Raw genomic sequence first — 24,604 nt, forward strand, 5'->3', positions numbered from 1 at the left:
ACATACAGTTAGCAAGTGTCTCAGATTTCTCGGGTAGCACTCTCAGCACATAAGTCCCAAAGTGTTTCACAATTTATATTCCTGTGGTAGTATTCACCTACTCTTCATTATGAAAGACTTTGAACAGTAAATAACTTCTGACAACTGCTTTAGTCCATTCGAGCTCCATAAATATGATTATCACGAACACGGCACACTTCTGTGAAACTGTCTTAATTTGGTTCACGACAGCCCCGATGGTGTAACTTTGCCAGAGTCACTTTCTTTTTAAAAAAAAAAAAAAATTTTTATTAAAGGTTTTCATAAAATATCAAAACAAAATGAGAAAGAAAAAAGAACCCAACAGGGTTAAGTACAAAACACAATCTAAAAAGCAACCCCCCAAACCCCCCCCCCCCCCCCCCCCGTACCTAAATAATAAATTAACATTAACACCCCGACTTAAGACAACAGGTGTATACACCCCCTCAGACCCTCCAGTGTAAATAACATAAACAAAAATAAAGTAAACCCCCCCACCCCCCGAGCTGCTGCTGCCATTGACCAATGTCTAGCGTTCTGCCAGAAAGTCTAAGAACGGTTGCCACCGCCTAAAGAACCCTTGTGCCGACCCTCTCAAGGCGAATTTCACCCTCTCCAATTTAATGAACCCTGCCATATCGCTGATCCAGGATTCCACGCTTGGGGGCCTCGTATCTTTCCACTGAAGGAGAATCCTTCGCCGGGCTACCAGGGACGCAAAGGCCAGAATTCCGGCCTCTTTCGCCTCCTGCACTCCCGGCTCCTCTGCCACCCCAAATATTGCGAGCCCCCAGCCCGGTCTGACCCTGGATCCTACCACCCACGACACCGTCCTCGCTACGCCCTTCCAAAATTCCTCCAGCGCTGGGCATGCCCAGAACATATGGGTGTGATTTGCTGGGCTCCCTGAGCACCTAACACACCTGTCCTCACCCCCAAAGAACCTGCTCATCCTTGTCCCGGTCATGTGTGCCCTGTGCAGCACCTTAAACTGTATGAGGCTGAGCCTCGCGCATGACGAGGAAGAGTTCACCCTCCCTAGGGCATCTGCCCACGTCCCCTCTTCAATCTCCTCTCCCAACTCCTCCTCCCACTTACCTTTCAACTCCACTACCGATGCCTCCTCCTCCTCCTGCATCACCTGGTAAGTTTCCGAGATCTTCCCCACTCCCACCCACACCCCCGAGAGCACCCTGTCATGTACTGTGAGTGGCAGTAGCCGTGGGAATTCCACCACCTGCCGTCTGGCAAACGCCCTTACCTGTAAGTACCTGAAGGTGTTCCCCGGGGGGAGCCCGTACTTCTCCTCCAGCTCACCCAAGCTCGCGAACTTCCCGTCCACAAACAGGTCCCTCAACTTTCGTATGCCTGCCCTGTGCCACCCCGAAAACCCTCCACCTGTTCTTCCTGGGGCGAACCGGTGGTTCCCCGGTAATGGGGTCCACGCCGAGGCCCTAAGTTTCCCCCCTATGCCGCCTCCACTGCCCCCAAATTTTGAGGGCCGCCACCACCACCGGGCTTGTGGTATACCTCCTTGGAGGGAGCGGCAGCTTGCCAGCGCCCCCAGACTCGTACCCACACAGGACGCCGTCTCCAGCCTCTTCCATGCAGCCCCCTCCCCGGCCATCACCCACTTGCGCACCATTGTCGCATTGGCGGCCCAGTAGTACCCACAGATGTTGGGCAGCGCGAGCCCCCCCCCCCTATCTCTACTCCGCTCCAGGAACACCCTTCTCACCCTCGGAGTCCCTCGCGCCCACAAAAACTCCATTATACTCCTGTTAACCCGCCTGAAAAAAAGCCTTCGGGATAAACACGGGGAGGCACTGGAACAGGAACAAAAACCTTGGGAGCACCGTCATTTTGATTGACTGCACCCTACCCGCCAGGGACAGCGGCAACGCGTCCCACCTCTTGAATTCCTCCTCCATTTGCTCCACCAGCCTTGTAAAGTTAAGCCTATGCAGGGCCCCCCAGCTCCTGGCCACCTGGACCCCCAAATATCTGAAACTCCTCTCCGCCCTTTTTAGTGGGAGCTCGCCAATCCCCCTCTCCTGGTCCCCGAGCTGAACTACGAACAGCTCGCTCTTCCCCATATTGAGCTTGTACCCCGAAAAGTCCCCGAATTCCCTAAGCATCCTCATTACCTCTGGCATTCCTCCCACCGGGTCCGCCACATACAGCAGCAGGTCGTCCGCATAAAGCGACACCCTATGCTCCTCCCCACCCCGCACCAACCCCGTCCAGTTCCTCGACTCTCTCAGTGCCATAGCCAGAGGTTCAATCGCCAGTGCGAAGAGCAGGGGGGACAGGAGACAACCCTGTCTCGTCCCTCGGTGCAACCGAAAGTACTCGGACCTCCTCCTATTTGTGGCCACACTCGCCATCGCCACTCGTACAACAGCCTAACCCACCTGACAAACCCATCCTCAAACCCGAACCTCTTCAGCACCTCCCACAGGTACCCCCACTCTACCCTATCGAAGGCTTTCTCCGCGTCCATCGCCGCCACTATCTCCGCCTCCCCCTCTCTCGCCGGCATCATAACGTTCAAAAGCCGCCGCACATTCGCATTCATCTGTCTCCCCTTCACAAACCCCGTCTGGTCTTCATGGATGATCTGCGGCACACAATCCTCAATCCTCGTGGCTAAGACCTTCGCCAGCACCTTGGCATCTACATTTAGCAAGGAAATCGGTCTGTAAGACCCACATTGCAGGGGATCCTTGTCCCGCTTCAGGATCAAGGAGATCAGTGCCCGGGACATCGTCGGGAGTAAAGCCCCCCCCCTCCCTTGCCTCATTAAAGGTCCTAACTAACAGCGGGCCCAACAGGTCCATATATTTTTTATAGAACTCGACCGGGAAACCGTCCGGCCCCGGTGCCTTCCCCGCCTGCATGCTTCCTATCCCTTTTGATCAGCTCCTTCAGCCCAATCGGGGCCCCCAGTCCCGCCACCAGTCCCTCTTCCACCTTTGGAAACCTCAATTGGTCCAGAAAACGGACCATCCCTCCCTCCTCCTGTGGGGGCTCGGATCGGTACAATTCCTCGTAGAAGTCCCTGAATGCCATTGATGCCAACCCCACTCCGCACCAAGCTCCCTCCCCTTTCCTTAACTCCCCCGATCTCCCTAGCTGTGTCCCGCTTCCGAAGCTGATGCGCCAGCATCCGGCTTGCCTTTTCCCCATACTCGTAGACCGCCCCCTGGGCCTTCCTCCACTGCGCCTCCGCCTTCCTGGTGGTCACCAGGTTGAATTCGGCCTGGAGGCTGCGCCTCTTCCTCAACAATCCTTCCTCAGGTTCTTCCGCATACCTCCTGCCTACCTTCACCATCTCCCCCACCAGCCTCTCCCTCTCCCCCTGCTCCCTCCGCTCCTTGTGGGCCCTGATGGAGATCAGCTCTCCCCTCACCACCGCCTTCAGTGCCTCCCATACCATCCCCACTCGGACCTCCCCGTTGTCATTGGTCTCCAAGTACCTCTCTATACTTCCTCGGACCCGCTCGCTCACCTCCTCGTCCGCCAACAGCCCCACCTCCAAGCGCCACAGCTGGCGCTGGTCCCTCTCCTCCCCCATCTCCAAGTCCACCCAATGCGGGGCGTGGTCCGAAATGGCTATTGCCGAATATTCGGTATCCTCTACTCTCGCTATCAGCGCCCTACTCAAAATGAAAAAGTCGATTCGAGAATAAGCCTTATGGACATGTGAGAAGAATGAAAATTCCCTTGCAAACCTCCAAGGGTCCACCCCTCCCATTTGGTCCATAAATCCCCTCAACACTCTAGCCGCCGCCGGCTTCCTACCCGTCCTAGACCTGGAGCGATCCAGTGCAGGATCCAACACCGTGTTAAAGTCTCCCGCCATTATCAGGACCCCCACTTCCAAGTCTGGGATCCGACTCAACATAGGCCGCATAAAACCTGCATCGTCCCAGTTCGGAGCATACACATTGACCAGTACCACCCTCTCTCCCTGCAACTTACCACTTACCATTATGTACCTACCGCCATTATCTGCCACAATGCTCGATGCCTCGAATAACACCTTCTTTCCCACCAAGATCGCCACCCTCGATGTTTGGCATCTAGCCCCGAGTGAAACACCTGACCTACCCACCCTTTCCTCAGTCTTACCTGGTCTTCCACCTTCAGGTGTGTCTCCTGAAGCATAACCACATCCGCCTTGAGCCCCTTCAGGTGCGCGAACATGCGGGCCCGCTTAACCGGCCCATTCAGTCCCCTTACATTCCAGGTTATCAGCCGGATTAGGGGGCTACCCGCCCCCCCCCTCCCCCGCCGACTAGCCATGACCCCTCCTCGGCCAGCCACGCGCCCGCACCCCACACCCGGCCCGTTCCCCACAGCGGCATACCCCCGTCTTGACCCACCCCACTCGCTCCAGCTCCTCCTTGATCTTGGCAGCAGCAACTCGATTCCCCCCCCCCATTGCACTTCCGCAAGTCAGCTGACTCCTGCTGACCCCGGCCACTCCCGCCTCCCCTTCGACTCCTCCCATTGTGTGGCACACCCTCCTCTCCCGCTCCCCATTCACAGGCTCTCCCCCTCCGTTCCAAGCGCGGGAAACGATCCTTGCTTCCCCGCCCCGGTCCCGCCACCCCCCAGTCTTCGGTGCAGGAAAGAAATCCCGCGCTCTCCACCTACCAGGCCCCGCCACCAACCAAACCAGTGCCCAACCCGCCCCATCCACCCTCCCCAACCCGAAAGAGAAAAACACAGAGAAAAAGAAATCCAAAACAATGCAAAGGCCCCCCCCCCCCCCCCCCCCCCCCGAACCAGAAATAGGCATAACATATCCACCGCAGTCCCCAATCGCCCATCCCGACCCTCAGTCTGTGTCCAGCTTCTCGGCCTGAACAAAGGCCCACGCCTCATCCGGAGACTCAAAATAATGGTGCCGGTCCTTGTAGGTAACCCACAATCGCGCCGGCTGCAACATGCCAAACTTCATCCCCTTCCTGTGCTGCACCGCCTTCGCTCGATTGTACCCGGCCCTCCTCTTCGCCACCTCCGCACTCCAGTCCTGATATATCCGAACCTCCACGTTCTCCCACCTGCTGCTCCTCTCCTTCTTGGCCCACATGAGCACACACTCCCAATCGACAAACCGATGGAACTGCACCAGCACTGCCCGCGGAGGCTCGTTAGCCTTGGGCCTCCTCGCCAACACTCTATGGGCCCCTTCCAGCTCCAGGGGCCCCTGGAAGGACCCCGCTCCCATCAGCGAGTTTAACATGGTGACCACATAGGCCCCCACGTCCAGCCCCTCCGGGAGGCCCAGAATCCGCAGATTCTTCCACCTCGACCGATTCTCCATCTCCTCGAACCGCTCCTGCCATTTCTTGTGGAGCGCCTCGTGCGCCTCCACCTTTACCGCCAGGACTAAGATCTTGTCCTCATTGTCAGAGATCTTTTGTTGAGCCTCTCGGATCGCCACCACCTGGGCCATCTGTGTCTCCAGCAGCTTATCAATAGAAGCCTTCATCGGCTCTAGCAGGTCCTTTTTAATCTCTCTGAGGCAGCGCTGGATACCCTCCTGTTGCTCCTCCGCCCACTGCCTCCACGCTGCCTGGTCTCCGCCTGCCGCCATTTTGTCCTTCTTCCCTCCCTCCTTCTGGTCCACCACCACCTTTTTTGTCACCCTGCTCCTAGTTAAAGCCATATATTGACGGGGAACTATTATTAACTCCTTCCCACACCGGAAAACGTCGAAAAAATGCCCTTGGGGGCCCTGAAAAGAGGCCAAAAGTCTCGAGAGGGCATCCTTTTGGCAGTGTTCGCTTCAATCTGCCCCAAAATGTCCGTGGAAACTCCTGAAAAAGGTCTGAGAGCCGGCTCCAGACGGGAGCTGCCGAATGCGTGACCTACTCCTCCATGGCCGCCACCGGAAGCCTCGTCCCCGCTTCTTCAGTGGCCCTGGTGAGATCTTTTCACAGTTGTTCCCTCTGCTGTTAGAATTCACTTTTGATAAAGGTCCTCAGGTCAGTTTGCAGCTTTAAGCTTGCCTTTCCCCCGCTTGCATGCTGGAAGGGGCCCTGTTTATCCTGTTGCAGCCAAATCTTCCACTGCTCCTGCCGGGCCTGGCAGCCAAAAGACACAACACTCCTGGGGGACACCGTCAGGGGAGTGTTGCAGTCCTCTTGCCACACCGGGAAATGTCAAACAAATGCCGTGGGGGCCCTGTAAAAGAGCCCAAAAGTCCGTTCCAAGCGGGAGCTACCGAATATGCGACCTAGCTCTGCATAGCCGCACCCGGAAGTCCGCCAGAGTCACTTTCATTTGACAACTGGTAACTGGTATGTTCGGCTATGGGGGAAACCCCCATCTCTTCAACATGTCTGGAAAGTTCACAAAGCTTTTCAGAGCCTCAATCGGTTGTGACCATCAGCAGAAACAGACTGACCACTGAACCATTGTGTCTGTTTTGACCACAGTTGAAATCCCAACTCCCAACTCGGTTCATTCATCTCAATTAGCTTTTGTTTCCTTTCGTTTCTCAGAAGTCTGATTTTACAGCCAGGAAACAATAACAAACTCCTCCTGTAGAAATCTGGACCAAATTTCTGTTCAGTCCAAAAACATGCAAGTTTGATTTTTGTTTTCATCACAGCTTCCACATCTACACTGACAGCACACAGCTCTGTCTCTACCATCTGCCTGGATCCTTTCACTGGCTCTGTATTGTCAGACAGCTTGTTTGACATCCAGACTGGTAAGAACCATGGGCTGGATTCTCTGTTTCAGGGACTGTGTCCCCACGCCATCTAAAAATAAAAACTGGCGTGAAAAGGCCACACATTTACAGCCCTGCAGGAGGCTAGCACATACCCGTCATGAATCTAGCTGCTTTAGCTGCAGGTATGTGCCCCCGTACGTCCGGGTCAGAGGCCTATACGCACGGCGGCGGCCTCCAGAAGCAGCACCGTGCTCCATGGCGGATTCAGACTGTGGAGCTGGACTGCCTAAATAGTGCCCCCGCTTGGCCGCGTGCCCAACCTGGACCTCCCACCCAAATATAGCCCGGTCCTTTAAGAGGCCCACCCCTGCCCTCCGATCGGCCCTCCCTCGACCATGGCAGCCGCGGTCTAAGTCCGCAGCCGCCACGCGAGTATCCCGAACGGCAGGACACATTAAATCCACGCCGTCGGGACTTCGGCTGGTCGGGAGAGGGGCGGGCCTCCAGCAATGGCCGCAAGTAGGGGATATGCAGCGCGGCGTACTCCCTGGGTATGCCACTTTTCAGGGCCTGGAGAATGGGGGAACCGGTGCCGGTCCCAATATCATGCGCGAAAGTGGATTCTCCGCCCCGGCGCCAGACGTGATTTCGGCGTCGGGATGCGGAGAATCCAGCCCCATAGCTTTTTTCGTTGTCCTCAACCATCATCTCAAACATCATCCCTCCACCACCGACTCCATCACCCACCCTGGTTACTGTTCACAAGCCTGATATTAGAGTGAGTTTGTAATACAATTCTTTCTCCTTCAGAGAGATTGTTTATTTCCATCTTCATAAAATTGAAATGCCTCAGCCCATTTGCCACTGAAACTCTCATCACTTTTATATTTAACCATTCTTCTTCCTTGTCTCCCAACTGACACATCCAGAAACTTCCACTTAAGTAAAACTCTGCTGCCCCATCTAATCCTGCAAGAAATCTACTTCACCCATTAGTCCTGTGCTTACCTACATTGGTTTCTGGTTCCTCCAAAACTTCAAATTTAAGAAGTTGGATTTTAGAATTTGTATTTATATAGTGCTTTTCATGACATTGTGTTGACCCAAAGCACTTTACGGTCACTTTTCCTGTCTCTTTTTTGTCCTTCGAGGTACAGGTGCCCATGCTCATTGTTATTATCTGGGGTGTTTAGCAGGGTTCCTGTGGTTACGTAGATGACTGCTGAAGCCGACATTTGCCTGCACCTGGGACAGGATATCACAGGTGATTGAGTTTTGGATGAATTGGTAGCTTGGGATTTCCTCTCCTTGCACTTGCTCTCTGCCTCTGATATGCGCTTGCCTTTGAAGGAAGATGCAGAGTTTTAAAAATTTGTTTGCGCAAGATACAGCGATCCTGGCAAGCTTCTCCCAGGATTCAATGTCGATGTCAAAAATCTTAAGTGAAACCTTCAGTGTAAATGTAGCACTACCTTTGACCAGGCAACCTATCCACTCAAAGCATCGTCAACCATTCCAGTATCTATCGACTTTCACCCCATCCATTCTCTCTACATCTCTGCTTCCACCAATATTCTGTCAGCACACTTTTCCTTAGCAAACACTGATTTAAAAGGAATCATTAAGTGTTTCAACTTTGCCCTGAACCTCTAAGCATATATCCCTTCAGTCTGCTGTTTGTACCTGTGATGAAATGACCAGGAATGAGAGATTTTATGTTGAATGTTCACACAGGTTAATTATCTTCAGTGGAAACTAGAAATTACACTTTAAATTGCTGATACAATAAAGTCAGGGTTAATTTGCGTACAGTTAGCAAATGTTTTGATTTATGTTTTGTATTATTTTTCTAGGAGCAGGATACAGAATATAATTCATGAAATTCCAGCTGGCAGCCACTGAAGCCACCTTTCTGTTATGGGGCTTCAAATTCACAAAGTCTACGACCCACAGGGCTGGTGTTGTGTCAGCATCATCACCGTTGTTTGGCTTTATAATACTCTCTTCGTTCCCAAACTTATACTCTACCCTCACTATGAAGAGGAACATATTCCAGCTGTTGTGATAGTGCGTAAGTAGCATTGGTTTCTCTGCCCCTATTTAACTGGCCATCACAGTTTAATTTCTAGCTCACAGGACAACAGCAAATGATAAACAGAAGAACGTTACAATGTGATATCCTCACACTTGTCCTGTTTATGGAAGCCATTCATTCCCAAGTGTCTTTGTTAGAAGGGAACAGCTAGCACAGAGGTAGAATGGGAGACAGAAGCATAGTAGTAATGTTACTAGACTAGTAATCTAGATACCTGGACTAATACTGAAGAGATATAAGTTCAAATTCCACCCTGGTAGCTGGCAGAATTGAAATTAAACTAATTAATTGAATCTGGAATAGAAATCTAGTCTTCGTAATGGTCAAAAAAAACCTCCCTGGTTCACCAACGTCCTTTACAGTAGCCTTTATCAGTTATGTTACTCATATTATTATGTTTCTATGTTACTCCAGACCTGCAAGAGTGTGGTTGACTCTTAATCGCCCTCTAAGTGGCTTAGAAAATCACCCCATTGCATCTAACAGCTAAAGCAAAATCAAAAAGGGATAAATTGGGATGGATGACTTGGCATTGACCTAAGCACCAGACACGACAAAGGCACACCCTGAGCTGTTGAACGTGTAAATTTGCCCTCACCAACATCTAGGGGCATAGGCCAAATTATGTTTTCTTTAGCCTTTCATGGAATACGGGCATCACTAGCAAGGCCAGCATTTTGTGAGCCATCCCTATTTGCCCTTGAACTGAGTGGGTTGCTCAGCCATTTTGAAGGGCAGTTCTGAGTCAACCACATGACTGTGAGTTTGGAGTCACATGTAGGTCAAACCAGGTAAAGGGAGCAGATTTAAGGGTGGCACGGTGGCGCATTGCCACCAGGGCCCGGGTTCGATTCCAACCTCGGGTGACTATCTGTGTGGAGTTTGCACATTCTCCCCGTGTCTGTATTGGATTCCTCCGGGTGCTCTGGTTTCCTCCCACAGTCCAAAGATGTGAAGGTTAGGTGGATTGACCATGCTAAATTGCCCCTTAGTGTACAAAGGTCAGATGGGGTTTCAGGGATAGGGAAAGCGGAGGGTGGGGTGCTCTTTCGGAGGGTCAGCACCGATTCAATGGGCTGAATGGCCTCCTTATACACTGTAAAAGGTTCTATGATTTATTTCCTCAAAGGACATTTGTGAACCGGGTGGTTTTACAACAATTAATAATTGTCATGGTAACAATTATTGAGTTAGGAAGAGTTGTCCCACAGATTAGTCAGACAACAGCCTAACATAGATATACTCAATGAATCATACCATATAGCCAATGCCCCCCACACTCCTTTACTACAATCCCTGGGTATGTCCTGTCCCACTGGTATTACAGACCAATCAGAGATGGCAGAGTGGTGTGCAAACAGGAAGGAGTTGTTCTGGGAATCCTTAACATTTACTCAAAATCTATGAAGTCTAATAGCATTGGGTGAAACATGGAGAAGGGAATGTCATCTCGATTACCACCTACCATCCTCCCTCAGCTGAAGAATCTGTACTTCTCCCTGTTGGATGCCATTTGAAATAAATATTGAAGGTCACAAGGGCAAAGAATGCTCTTGGGGGACTTCAATGTCTATCAGTAAGAGTGGCATAGTAGCACCACTATTGACCGAACTGACTCAATTCCTGAGGACGCTCGACTGGGCCTGCGGTAGGTGGTGAGAGAACCAGTGAGAGGGAAAAACGTATTTAACTGCTTCCTCACCGGCCTACCTGTTGCAGATGCAAGTAGGAGTGACCACCACACAATCCTTGTGGTGACAAAGTCTTCGGAATATCCTCCATTGTGTTGCGTGACATTATCACCCATGCAGTGCTGGCAACAGCAAAAATGGCCCCTCACTCTATCGTTACCATGAAGTCAAAGATCACACTGGTTCAACAGGAATGTAGGACGGCATGTCAGGAGCAACACTAAGCAAACTTAAAAGTGTGTTACCCCCAACCTGGGGGTAGCTGCACACAGGACTGCATGGATGTTAAACAGGAGAAGCTGCATGTAATGAACAAGAGCTAAGTGATCTCAAAACCAGCGGATAAAATCAAAGTTCTGCAGTCTTGTCACATCTTGTCGTGAATGATGGTGGGCAATTAAACAACTCACCAGATGAGGTGGCTCCACAGCTATCCCCAACCTCAATGATGGGGAAGCTTCATATCAGTGCAAAAGATGAGGCTGAAGAATTTGCAACTATCTTCAGCCAGAAGTGCCTCTCCCTGAGGTCCTCGGCATCACAGCTGCTCATCCTCAGCTAATTTGATTTACTCCACATTATATCAAGAGGCAGCTGAAGGCATTGAAATGCAGCAAAGTATATGTGCTCTGCTGTAGTACTGAAGACATGTGCCCTTGGATTGACTGTAACCTGAACCAAACTATTCTGGTATAGCTACAATACTGGCATCTACCAAACAATGTAGAAAATTGCCCAAGTATGCGCACAAAAAACAGAACAAATCCAATCCAACTAATTACCATCCAATTAGCCTCAATCATCAGAAAAATGATGGAAGGTGTCATTGACTATCCTATCAAGCAGCAGTTAAAAAGCAATGCCCTGTATGTGCTCCCAGACCTCATTACATCCTTGCTCCAAACATTGGCAAAAGAGCTGAATTCCAGAGTTGAGATCCAAGTGACTTCCCATAGAATCCCTACAGTGCAGAAGGAGACTGTTCAGCCCACCTGAAAGAGCATCTTATCTAGGCCCACTCCATCGTCCTAACTCTGCAATCCCACCTAAACTGCACATTTTTGGACACTGAGGGGCAATTTAAGCCTGGCCAATCCACCTAACCTGAACATCTTTGGACTGTGGGAGGAAAACAGAGCAATGTTTTGGAAACCCATGCAGACATTGGGAGTCCGGTGGAGCGAACACTTTAAAGAACTCCTAAGCCATGCTACGATCATAGATGAGGATGTTTAGGCATTCGCAAACATTATGTTGATGGTACTGGAGTTGGTGCCAAGTCTGGAGGTGGCGATAATTGGTGTGTCAGAAGACCCGGGAGTCCAGGGGGTGAGAGAGCCTGATTTATTGGCCATTGCCTCCCCGATAGCCTGGAGGGGTATTTTGTTGGGTTGGCGGGACTCAGAGCCGCCGAAGGCAGGAATGTGGGTCAGCGACCTGGCAGAATTCCTGAGGTTGGAGAAGGTCAAGTTCACTCTGCGGCGGTCGGTGGAGGGGTTCACCCAGAGGTGGAAAACGTTCATTGATTTCTTTAAGGAGAAAGAAGGTCAGCAAGGGGCATGGGGTGGGTATGGGGTTAAAATGGGGAAGGCAAGATGTGATGGGGTGTTGGTATCAGGGGGGGTTTGGAGGTCTGTGGTTGTTTGTTGGGTTGATGTGTTGTTTTTTGATATTCTGTGTATAAATGTAAAAAGCCTTGAATAAAAATATTAAGAGAAAGATGAGGATGTGTTTGAGGAAATCCCCCAACTCCCCAACAAGCATGGACGAAGTCGAAGCCGCTCTTAAACACATGAAGAATGGGAACGCCGTAGGAGTGAATGGGACTCCAGCGGAGATTTTCAAACTTGGAGGATAAGAGATCACCTGTATCTCCATAAGCTGTTGCTGAAAATCTGGAACAAAGATGAAATTTCTACCGACCTCGGGGATGCCATCGTTGCCACCATCTTCACGAAAGGAGACAAAGTGGACTGTGGGAAATACCGAAGAACCTCCCTCTGCTCCATTGGCAGGAAAATCATCCCCAAATCCTTGCTAGCTGCCTTCTCTCAGCCTCTGAAGAAATCCTTCCGGAAAGCTAGTGTGACTTCCGACCAAACGGTGGAACAGAGGACATGATTTTCACTGTTCTGCAATTTCAAAAGAAATGTCAGGAGCAACATCAACCACCCTACATGGCCTTTATCGATTTGAGCAAGGGTTTTGACTCTGTCAGTCGGGAAGTACTATGGAAGACCCTGTCAAAGGCCGACTGGCCAGAGAAATTCATCAACATCCACCAAATCCTCCACAACAAGATGTAGGCAACAGTCCTCACCGATGGAAATAAGACAGAAACCATGAGGTCAGACTGGTCATCGTCATCAACCCCACCCATTTTCCACCTTCATCGCACCATCCTTCACCTTGTCAAGAGCAAGCTTCCCAGTAGAGTGGACATCTTCTACAGGATGGACCTTTCAACCTCAACTGATTGAAATCCAAGAAAAAAACAACACCGACATCACTCGTGGAACTTCAGTATGTGCATGACATTGCCAGCTTCAGTCTCTCAGAGGAGAATCTCCAAGCCATGCTTGACACCTTCATGGAAGCACACCGAAGAATCAGTTTCAGGCTCAACCTCAAGAAGATTCAAGACCTCCCCCAAGGGAAGATCCGGGCTCACCCTCCTTCAAGATCAGTGGAGAAACCCTGCCAAACATGGAACATTTCCCATACATGGAGACCACCTCTTTTCTAAGGCTGATATGCGGAGAGCTAATATCGTATCCAATCCATGAGCACCTCCTTTGGATGCCTAAGGATGAGTATTCAATGATAACAACACCAAGATCCTCATACTACAGCAGTCGTCCTCCCAACTCTTCTCTATGGCTCAGAAACTTGGAATATGTACGGATGCCACCTCAACACCCTGGAGCGGTACCATCAATGCTGTCTGAGATAGATGCAATATCAGTGTTCTTGAAGGAGTCAAAAGCACCAGACCGAGGCCATGATCATCCAAAACTAAATCCATCCTGACTGCCAAAGCAAATCTTCTTCGCCCAGATCAAGGAAGGCACCCAAACTAGAGGAGGACAAAAGAAATGCTTCAAAGACACCCTGAAGACTTACCTCAAGAAATGCAGCATTGATGTTAATGCCTAGGAGACCCTTGCTCAGAAGATACCTTCATGGGGGAACCTGCTGATTGAAGGGACACAATTCTTTGTGGGCACTCGACAGCATGAGGAGACCCAGAAAAGGAGCCAGAGAAAGGAATACCAGCGATCTAGAGTCCAAGGACCAATTTCACCTCCCAGAGATACCTACCAAGTGTGCAGTCAAAGATGCGGCTCAAGGATCGGGCTCATCAGCCATGCAAGAACCCACGACCTGCAACATGAAGTTTCTTAGGTGGATAATCATAGTCCAAAGATATCTTCTTCTTCGGCAATCACTCGCTAACGATTGTTGGAGGGACCCGAAGCATCCAGAGGAAATGCACGCAGACATGGAGTACGTGCAAACTCCACACAGGCAGCCACCCAGGGTCATAATTGAACCTGGATCTCTGGCACTGTGATGCAGCAGTGCTAACCACTCTGCCACCTTTGACATCAATAAAACATTTGACTTGGCAGCATTAGGGCGCCCCAGCAAAATTGAAGTCAATAACCATCAGAGGGAAACATCATACTGAGCACAAAGGTTATGGCTTATGGAGGTCAATTATTTCCATTCCAGGGTATCACTGGAGTTGTGTCCTAGGCCCAGCTATCTTGAGTTGTTTTGTCAATGACCTTCACTGCAACATAAGATCAGGAGTGGCCATATTTTCTGATGATTGCACAATGTTCAGAGTAATTTGAGATTCCTCGGATACTGAAGCAGTGCATACCAGCATGCAGCAAGACCTGGACAATATTCAGGCTTGGGTTAACTCTAGCAAAAGAGAATCTCACCATCTCCCCTTGACATTGAATGGCATTTTGTTTGCTAAAATGTTCACCATCAGATGCCTGGGAGTTAGCTGAGCAAACCGTAACTGGGTCAGCAATACTGTGGCTACAAGTGTAGGCCCAAATCTGGGAATTCTGCAGTGGGTAACTTGCCTCCTGATTCCCTAAAGCCTGTCAACCATCTACAAGGCACAAGTCAGGGGTGCGATTGAAAAATTCCACTTGCCCATGTCACAACATCCTGGACTAGGGCGCGTTCAATTCCAGCCCCACTTGACCCGGAGTCGCAACAGAGGCAAAATTAGATTTTATTTAAAATACCCAAGGTCCTCCGTTGAGTCCAATAAAGTACAGTCACCAAGTTTGTAGCTTTGAAACAGAAGTAACCGTACAGTATTATATTTAAACGGACAGAAAATGTAACTGACTGTCTACTACCCCTACCCCCCAACAAGCCCTTTATAACTCACCCACTCTCCACACACAGACAGACAAACAACACCGAGGGGAAAGGGTTGTGGAAAGCGAAATAATATATAAGTAACAATGAAATGTTAAGTATCCTTGATGCATTGGGAGGACTGAAGTTCAGGCTTTCATTTCTAGGTTAGAAATAGTTTTCTCTTATAGGTTGTCAACTTTCTCTGCAGACTTAGCATCATTTCAGGTTTTCAGCAATGGACATGCCAGGCACTCACTGCGTTCAGAACAATTTGGGCCGTTCTTTCACTTCAATAAGCAGGAGAGAGCGAGAGAGTGTTAAGGGTCAGGATTTAGAGAATCCCTAAGTGTCTCATGGAGTTCACCTGACCCATAACTTTTAATAGATTGTGATATGGGGAGCACACGGCTCACTCTACAGGTATGGTACAGCAGGAATGGACCAGTATTTTAAAAAATAAAACAATGTTTATTCTATGAACTCAAGTTAACCTTTTTAAAACAAACAGTGAATATCTTAGCAACCACTAATTCAAAGATAACCCCCAAAGAATACAACACTAAGTAATTTGTATGCTGTTTTTTAACACCCAGAAGACTTAACAAACCTTTAAACAGAAGCACATTAGGGTTTACATTCATTGCTGTGAACATTTATAATTCTGAATTCATCAAATGATCAAGAGATAGTCCTTCATGGCATAGAGAGATCAACAGTACAGCTATTTTGTCTGATTTCAGTTGCAACACACTGAAAAACGAAACCAAAAAGACAGAGATACACCCAAGCTTTTCTCAAAGTGAAACTAAAAAACAGAACCAGAGCTCAGCTCCACCCACACTCTGACATCACTGCAGTAACATGAGCAGCCAAACATTTCTTAAAGTGACATTCTCATGACACCTCCCCCCAAGAAAGAAAACCCATCAACTACAAGATGGTTTCATTTTTCACCTTTTCACCATCCTTTAAGAAATGCACACAGTAAATATACTTTATCGTTGCAAAAAACAACACACGCAAACAGGTATAATAATAGTCCATTTTGTTTTCGTTCTTCTTCCTCCAACTGAAATCCTTTTGTTCATCACATTCGTGACAAAGCATCAGCTATCACGTTTTCCCATCCTGCCACATGTACTATTTTTAAATGAAATGGCAGTAACAATAAACTCAAGTGAAACAGCCTTGCATTGTTATTACAGAATCGCTCCAAAAACGTCAACGAATTATGATCAGTATCTGTAATGGTGTCAGACGGATTGCTGGTAACATAAATGTGAAAATGTTGCAAAGCCAGCACCAAACTCAAAGTCTCCTTCTCAATCGTTAAATACTTCTTCTGGTGAGAATTCAATTTCTTTGAAAAATAACCAATAGACCGCTCTAGCCCTTCGTCATCGCCTTGTAGAAGCAATGCACCTACGCCCACATCACTCGCATCAACACCCACTTTGAATGGTTTGGGATCATTTGGGATGGCTAACACAGGAGCAGTGGTTAACACAGCCTTCAGGCCATCAAATGACTGTTGACAGTCTGCTGTCCACTGGAATTTGTTATGCTTCTTGGGCAAGTCCGTCAGTGGAGCGACCACACTGCTAAAAGTTGGTACAAATTTCTGGTAAAATCCACTCATACCAAGAAATCGCATTTATCCCGTCGTGTCGAGGGTATCGGAAACTCCCCAATAACCTTTGTATTCACATCCCGTGGGACCATTCGACCCTGTCCGATTGTATGACGAATTTAAGTAACTCCTCCACAATCTTTTTAGCTGTAATATTATGTACTGGAATGGCCTCTGGAAACCTAGTGGCTTAATCCCCATTATAGTCAAAAGATATTGATTCCCACTTTTCGTTTTAGGAAGCGGTCTTTCGCAATCAATTAGGACACTTATAAAAGGTTCCTCAAATGCTGGAATGGGGATTAAGGGCACTGGTTTTATCACTGCTTGAGGTTTCCCTGCCACTTGACATGATTGACAAAATTTAACGACATCTTTATGTAGTCCAGGCCAATAAAAATGTTTCTGGGTTTTAGCTTGAGTTTTCCTTATCCCCAAATGACCTCCCATTGGTACCTCATGTGCAACTCGCAACACCTCCTTTCCATGCCCTACCGACAATACTACTTGATGAACTTCTGCCCAAGTTTCATCCACTTAGAAATGTAAAGGTCTCCATTTTCTCATCAAGACATTACTTTTACGGTAATAACACTCTGGTATACACTCAGATTCCTCTTCCGTATATGCTTTCTGATACATCCGCTTTATTTCTAGATCTTTTTGTTGTAACTCCGCCAGTTTTCCTGAACTAAAAATATCCGCCTCATCCTCCACCTGTTCTTGTTCTTGTTCAACCATCTGATCAAAAATCTTTTCTGATAATTGCACTTTAACTTCATCTTCACGCTTTGATTTCTCCTCTTGTCTTAACCTGTGACTTTGCGACCTTGTTACTACACAATCCGGTAAAATCCCAGGATATTCGTCCTTCAACATTTCAGTTGTCTGATTTGCCACTGGCTTATCAACCACAGTAGGCATCACTCCCACTTGCGATCCAGCTATATCTTTACCCAAGAAAAACTGTATTCCTGGACAAGATAGTTTCTCTATTACTCCTACTACCAATTCACCACTCTTCACTGGACTTTCCAACCTTAATTTATATAATGGAACGCTACTCCTCTCGCCCTGAATTCCACATATTACCACCTTTTCTGGCAACATTCTTCCCAACCTACATAACTCCTCATCTCTTACCATTAAAGATTGACTAGCTCCCATATCTCTTAAAATTGTGACTTCTTTACCTGCTCCTCCTGATACACATGAGTAAACTTTACCGACACAAGTAAATTCTTTTAAAGAGATCTGGCACCTTCTTATCAATCACCTCTTGATCAGGCTGTACAATCTTTTGCACTTCCTTCGCTTCACTTGGGCTTTCCTTTTCCATTTTAACAAACCCCACTGTTTTATCCTGTTTTATCACATCAGCCTTCCCAGTGCTTTTCTTCAACCACCAACACTGTGACTTTACATTTATTACAGTTACAGTTTATTACAGTGAAAACATTTGAAACTTTTCATTTCTTTTCTACCCTCCTGGATTTAAAAAAAATCTGAGGTACACTCTCCTTATTATCTCCCATCAGATCACCTTTACCTTTACCACTTGAGTATTTCTCATGTCCCTAGTTTCTATTCCTCACAGGCTGAAACTGATGTCGGAAACCAAGCTTCGATTTATGAACTAATTCATAATCATCTGCCATTTCTGCTGCTAACCTCGCAGTTTTAACCCTCTGCTCTTCCACATAAGTTCTCACTACATCAGGAATTGAATTTTTAAACTCCTCCAAAAGTATAATATCTCTGAGAGCTTCATACGTTTGGTCTATTTTCAAAGCCCTTATCCACCTATCAAAATTACTGTGTTTGAGCCTTTCAAACTCCATGTATGTTTGACCAAATTTGTTCCTTAAATTTCTAAACTTTTGTCTGTAAGCTTCAGGCACTAGTTCACCTGCACCTTGGATGGATTTTTTCACCTCCTCATACGTCCCAGATACCTCCTCTGGTCGTGATGCAAACACTTCACTAGCCCTACCTACCAGCTTTGTTTGAATCAGTAATACCCACATGTCCTGTGGCCATTTCATTTGTTTAGCTACCTTCTCAAATGAAATGAAAAGGGCTTCTACTTCCTTCTCGTCAAACCTTGGCAATGCTTGGACCCATTTAAATAGATTCCCACCACGCCTTCGACTATGACCCTTTTTCTCACTATCCTCATCACTATCATCCAACTGTACGTTTCCCTTTATGTCTGCCAATTTTAACTGACTGTCAATGTTTCATAGCCATTTTCTGAAGTTCAAACTCTCTCTCTTTATCTTTATCTTTTTCCCTGATCTGTATCTCCCTTTTTCTTTTTGTTCTGCTCGGGCTATTTTTCTTTCCTCCTTTCTTCTCTCTCCTTTTCTTTGTCTTCTCTATCTCTCTCTCTCTTTCTTTTTCTTGTTCCTCTCTTTCGTATTCTTTCCCATGTTCCATTTGTTTAATTTGTAACTGAATTTTTGCCATTTCCATTGAGTCAAACTGTATCTCAGGCAACTTTAAATGTTTACCACCGCCATAATTACCTCATCTTTTCGTATTTTGTCAGGTAATGTTAACTGCAATGGTTTTGTCAAATCTAACAGTCTGCTTTTAGTCTCTGTCCGTAAGGTACTGCGTGTGACCATCTCCACGCCCAAAAACTTCTGAGCCTTTGAAAGAGCCATTGTCCACAACACACTCCCTACTTAAACTAAAATACCACACCTGAAATGCAACCACAATATGCTTACCCTTCACTGTCTTTAAGTTCAGTAAGCCATTCCAATAGATAGACTTTTATCCCCCTCGAGCTCATAATTGTTATGGGTCAGGGTTTAGAGAACCCCAAAGTGTCTCATGGAGTTCACCTAATCCCAACTTTTAATAGATTGTGGTAGGGGAGCACACGGCTCACTCTACAGGTGTGGTATGGCAGAAATGGACCAGTATTTTTTAAAACAAACCAATGTTTATTCTATGAACTCAAGTTAACCTTTTTAAAACAAACAATGAATATCTTAGCAACCATCAATTCACAGATAACCCCCAAAGAATACAACACTAAGTAATCTGTATGCTGTTGTTTTAACACCCAGAAGACTTAACAAAGCTTTAAACAGAAGCACATCAGGGTTTACATTCAATACTGAAAACATTTATAATTCTGAATTCACCAAATGATTAAGAGATAGTCCTTCATGGCAGAGAGAGATCAACAGTACAGCTGCTTTGCCTGACTTCAGCTGCAACACACTGAAAAACGAAACCAAAAAGACAGACCCAAGCTTTTCTCAAAGTGAAACTAAAAAAACAGAACCAGAGCTCAGCTCCACCCACACTCTGACATCACTGCAGCAACATGAGCAGCCAAACATTTCTTAAAGTGACATTCTCATAACAAGAGCATATCCTTTTTAGTTCCAGGGCCTGAACATTCCAGATAAATTCTCTCAAAGTGCCACTCAGGAACCAATCACTGACAGTTGTCAGGCAGAACACTGTCCTTGGCCAGTTAACAATCTAATCCAGTCCCTCCAAAGCTGGTTCCTAAGATCCTCGGTGCCGAGGAGTCTGGTTTCTCCTTTTCAAAATACAAAACCTGGGAACACAGTGTCCTAGCAAGCAGGCAGTTCCAACAGAGTCTTCTGCTTAGAGGCGCATTCCGATTAAGGGCCCACGGACCAAAAATAATGAGATAAAATTAAAGACATGGGAACAAAGGAAATAACAGGAAGGACTCTGACATCTGGCTGAGTGCAGCTCCAACAATACTCAAGAAGTGCAACACAATCCAGGACAAAAATTCCACTTGATTGGCACCCCACCTATCACTTGGTCACAGTGTCAGCAATGTGTACCATCTACACTGCAGTACCTTGCAAATCCTCCTTCTGCAGCACCTTCCAAACCCGCAACCTCAATGGGATCACCACCACCTGCAAGTTTCCCTCCAAGTCTCGTCTCACGCTGACTTGGAACTACATCACTGCCACTCGGGCAACATCCTTTGTAACAGCTTTGTGGGTCCATCTACACCACGTGGACTGCAGGAGGTCCATGTGGTGGCTCACCACCATCTTCTGCAAAGCAGTTGGCATGGGAAGTAAATGCTGGCCTTGCCACTGATATTCACATCTTGCATTGAAGGTTTAAGAAGAAATTATCAGACCTACCATCTGGGGAGAATTGTTTTGGATTATTTAATCTTTGTATTGCTGATTTTCAAGCAGGATTAGCGTCTAGGAGGAAGTAGGATTCTGCTTGATAATGCACCAGGTTTCTGAACACTTCATTGTCCCGGTGAAATATGTTACCTGGACTATTGATCTGACTTGTGTAATTTTGTTCCCTAGTCGTTCCTAATTATTTAACCAGAAATTCTGCATTACATAAACTGAACTAAACTTAATATTTTAAATGAGTAGCCTTTTACTTAGCTTCAATTGCTTGGTTTTGGATCTCTGCCAACTCACTACATCTGCACAATTCTGCTCCTCGGCACTGCCATCTTCTTGCCAAAGATGTGAGACAGAATTGAAGGCCTCAACATTGTATCTGTGTGAGCCCAGGGCTCATAAATGCCAAGGTAACTTGCCAAACTTGTTACGCTTTTAAAAAAAAAAAAGAAAGACCCACCAGAAAGAAGCAGCAGTATATAATCTAAATCTCATACCTTCCAGAGTCCTGCTTTTACATCATACTTTTTAAAATAACTGTGATTATCAGGGAAGGCATGTAGATATAATAGTAATGTATCTAGCTCAAAATGAAAATGTCTTATTAATATATTTTTTTAAAACAAGTAACTTTGTTTTTAGTTTATTACTTGGTGTCGTTCTGCTGTGTAACATCTCTAGTGAGAGCATCCATCGCTGACCCAGGGCAGCTGCCACAGAACCCAGAACTATCATACTCAGGTAGGGCATGCAATGCAGTTTCCTGTACATCAAGTAGTATACATTTTGCACAATGTACTATGATCCTTTTGGGAATATTGCTTTGAACCTACTCATGTATAATTCACATTGCTTCCATGATGTTGCTTCCATCTTTTCTCACTTGCTTCCCCTCTTAAAAAAGGTTTGAGATATTTTTTGTTATCTTGCAGTTATATTCTTTCTCTCATCATTTGACATGAAGCTTTGCTTCAGTCACTAACTTCTGACCCGTCTGTTATTGAGACTACGTTGCATGATGAGCTTTTATGCTGGAGATTGTGTCGTTACAGGGTACTTGCACAGAGTTTAAAGCATATTTATTTTAATTCTTGCCTGTTTAGCTGCGACTAGTTCTATAAAAACCAAGTGTTACTGAAATAAAATTGTTTGTAATCAGTTAAATTGAGCAGAAATTGTGAGTAAGTTTTAAAAATCCAATTGCAAAATGCATGATGCGAGATTAGGAAAGATTGGAGCAAAGAGTATTTCATCATCTGAGTCCATCCCCCTCCTTATTGATCTTTCATTTTGTTCCCATTCAAATAATTATTCAGCTTCTCTTTGAAGATATAAATTAATTCTACTCCACTGGGATTTCTTTTCAGATATATACAACTCTGGGTGTTGAAGAATGAAAAGAATGTGGCTCCCTAGTCTTTGTATGAGTTTTCTGAAAAAGTTCTGTAGCTTTTTTGTACTTCGTCCAAATTTTAAGAACTGATTTGATTGACATCATCAATATTTCTTATCTTTTATTCATCTGAATCTTCCCCTCTTTTTTTTCCACCCGGATCTTTTTTTAATATATGCTGGCACATTTTTACAATTTTCTCGTAGTTTAGGATTCTAATCCCAAAATCACCCAAGACCCGCTCTGAACCCTAACGAATATCCTTTTGAAGGAAGTAATTATGCATATTATTCTGCATGTGATCTTGCAGTGATTTTTACAAGGTTGAAGTAATACATTTTGACGATGGACAGATTCTAGTATTTGATTGGCCTTAGGAACACCTACACAATGTCTTATATAGGGATAAGGGTAGATAAACATTCTTTTGAATATAATGTTGATTGTTTTGTATTTGTATGTTTTAAAGAAGCAGTTAGATATATCATGTGGGGCGAAGGGGATCAAAGGATATGGGGGGGAAGGCGGGATGAGACTATTGAGTTGGATGATCAGCTATGTCATAATGAAGGCAGAGCAGGCTCGAAGGGCTGAATGGCCTCCTCCTGCTCCTATTTTCTAGTTTCTATGATTTATGTGTTGAAGTAGCATTTTGAAATCCAAGTGTAATGGATGCAGAGTTTCATCTCAGTCATAATGGGAAAGTGTCCAATGCTGACATGGATTTAGGTGAAATAATGTGAATTTAATTTTGACTTCAACTAATTGAGACCCAGGCATGGGGGCTGATTATTTGGCTCCCATGCGGTGTTGACTGTGTCCACAATTTTCTGGCTGATCATATTCCTGAGCAAGAATGAGCTGACGTTGCCCAATAACAAGGTCAAATTTCTCATTCAGTATGTGGATGGACCGACTAGACAGGGGGCAAAACTTGACCTCGTCTTGGGAAATAAGGAAGGGCAAGTGACAGAAGTGCTAGTGAGAGATCACTTTGGGACAAGTGACCATAACTCCATTAGTTTTAAGATAGCTATGGAGAATGATAGGTCTGGCCCAAGAGTTAAAATTCTTAATTGGGGAAAGGCCAATTTTGATGGTATCAGACAGGAACTTGCAGAGGTAGATTGGGGGAGACTGTTGGCAGGCAAAGGGACGGCTGGTAAATGGGAGGCTTTTAAAAATGTGTTAACCAGGGTGCAGGGTAAGCACATTCCCTTTAGAGTGAAGGGTAAGGCGGGTAGAAGTAGGGACCCCTGGATGACTCGAGATATTGAGACTCTGGTCAAAAAGAAGAAGGAGGCATATGACGTACATAAGCAACTGGGATCAAGTGGATCCCTTGAAGAGTATAGAGATTGTCGAAATAGAGTTAAGAGGGAAATCAGGAGGGCAAAAAGGGGACATGAAATTGCTTTGGCAAATAATGCAAGGGAGAATCCAAAGAGATTCTACAAATACATAAAGGGGAAAAGAGTAACTAGGGACAGAGTAGGGCCTCTTAAGGATCAACAAGGGCATCTATGTGCAGAGCCACAAGAGTTGGGTGAGATCCTGAATGAATATTTCTCATCGGTATTCACGGTGGAGAAAGGCATGGATGTTAGGAAACTAGGTGAAATAAATAGTGATGTCTTGAGAAGTGTGCATATTACAGAGGAGGAGGTGCTGGAAGTCTTAAAGAGCATCAAGGTAGATAAATCCCCGGGACCTGATGAAATGTATCCCAGGGTGTTGTGGGAGGCTAGGGAGGAAATTGCGGGTCCCCTAACAGAGATATTTGAATCATCGGCAGCCACACGTGAGGTGCCTGAAGATTGGAGAGTGGCGAATGTTGTGCCCTTGTTTAAGAAGGGCAGCAGGGAAAAGCCTGGGAACTACAGACTGGTGAGCCTAACTTCTGTAGTAGGTAAGTTGCTAGAAGGTATTCTGAGAGACAGGATCTACAAGCATTTAGAGAGATAAGGACTGATTCGGGGCAGTCAGCATGGCTTTGTGCGTGGAAAATCATGTTTCACAAATTTGATTGAGTTTTTTGAGGGGATGACCAAGAAGGTAGATGAGGGCAGTGCAGTAGACGTTGTCTACATGGACTTTAGCAAAGCCTTTGACAAGGTACCGCATGGTAGGTTGTTGCAGAAGGTTAAAGCTCACGGGATCCAGGGTGAGGTTGCCAATTGGATTCCAAATTGGCTGGACGACAGAAGGCAGAGGGTGGTTGTAGAGGGTTGTTTTTCAAACTGGAGGCCTGTGACCAGTGGTGTGCCTCAGGGATCGGTGCTGGGTCCACTGTTATTTGTGATTTATATTAATGATTTGGATGAGAATTTAGGAGGCATGGTTAGTAAGTTTGCAGATGACACCAAGATTGGTGGCACAGTGGATAGTGAAGAAGGTTATCTAGGATTGCAACGGGATCTTGATCAATTAGGCCAGTGGGCCGACGAATGGCAGATGGAGTTTAATTTAGATAAATGTGAGGTGATGCATTTTGGCAGATCGAATCAGGCCAGGACCTACTCAGTTAA

At 46.5% G+C, this 24,604-nt stretch overlaps 1 protein-coding gene across 9 annotated transcripts in view; it reads left to right on the forward strand.

The window, feature by feature from the left end:
- zdhhc21 (zDHHC palmitoyltransferase 21) overlaps nucleotides 1–24,604 on the forward strand; it is a 248,694-nt gene that overhangs the window by 12,803 nt on the left and 211,287 nt on the right. For 3 of the 9 annotated variants that reach the window (XM_072517146.1, XM_072517138.1, XM_072517137.1), the window contains exons 3-5: nucleotides 7,873–7,979; nucleotides 8,569–8,786; nucleotides 21,326–21,424. In XM_072517146.1, coding sequence (XP_072373247.1) covers nucleotides 8,633–8,786; nucleotides 21,326–21,424 — 253 coding nt within the window. In that variant the 5' untranslated portion in view covers nucleotides 7,873–7,979; nucleotides 8,569–8,632. Of the gene's footprint in view, nucleotides 1–7,866; nucleotides 7,980–8,568; nucleotides 8,787–21,325; nucleotides 21,425–24,604 lie in introns of all 9 variants that reach the window. The other 6 variants (XM_072517144.1, XM_072517143.1, XM_072517142.1 and 3 more) reach the window with 3 other exon arrangements.

Source organism: Scyliorhinus torazame, chromosome 9, assembly GCF_047496885.1.
Source record: "Scyliorhinus torazame isolate Kashiwa2021f chromosome 9, sScyTor2.1, whole genome shotgun sequence".
Taxonomy (NCBI): domain Eukaryota; kingdom Metazoa; phylum Chordata; class Chondrichthyes; order Carcharhiniformes; family Scyliorhinidae; genus Scyliorhinus; species Scyliorhinus torazame.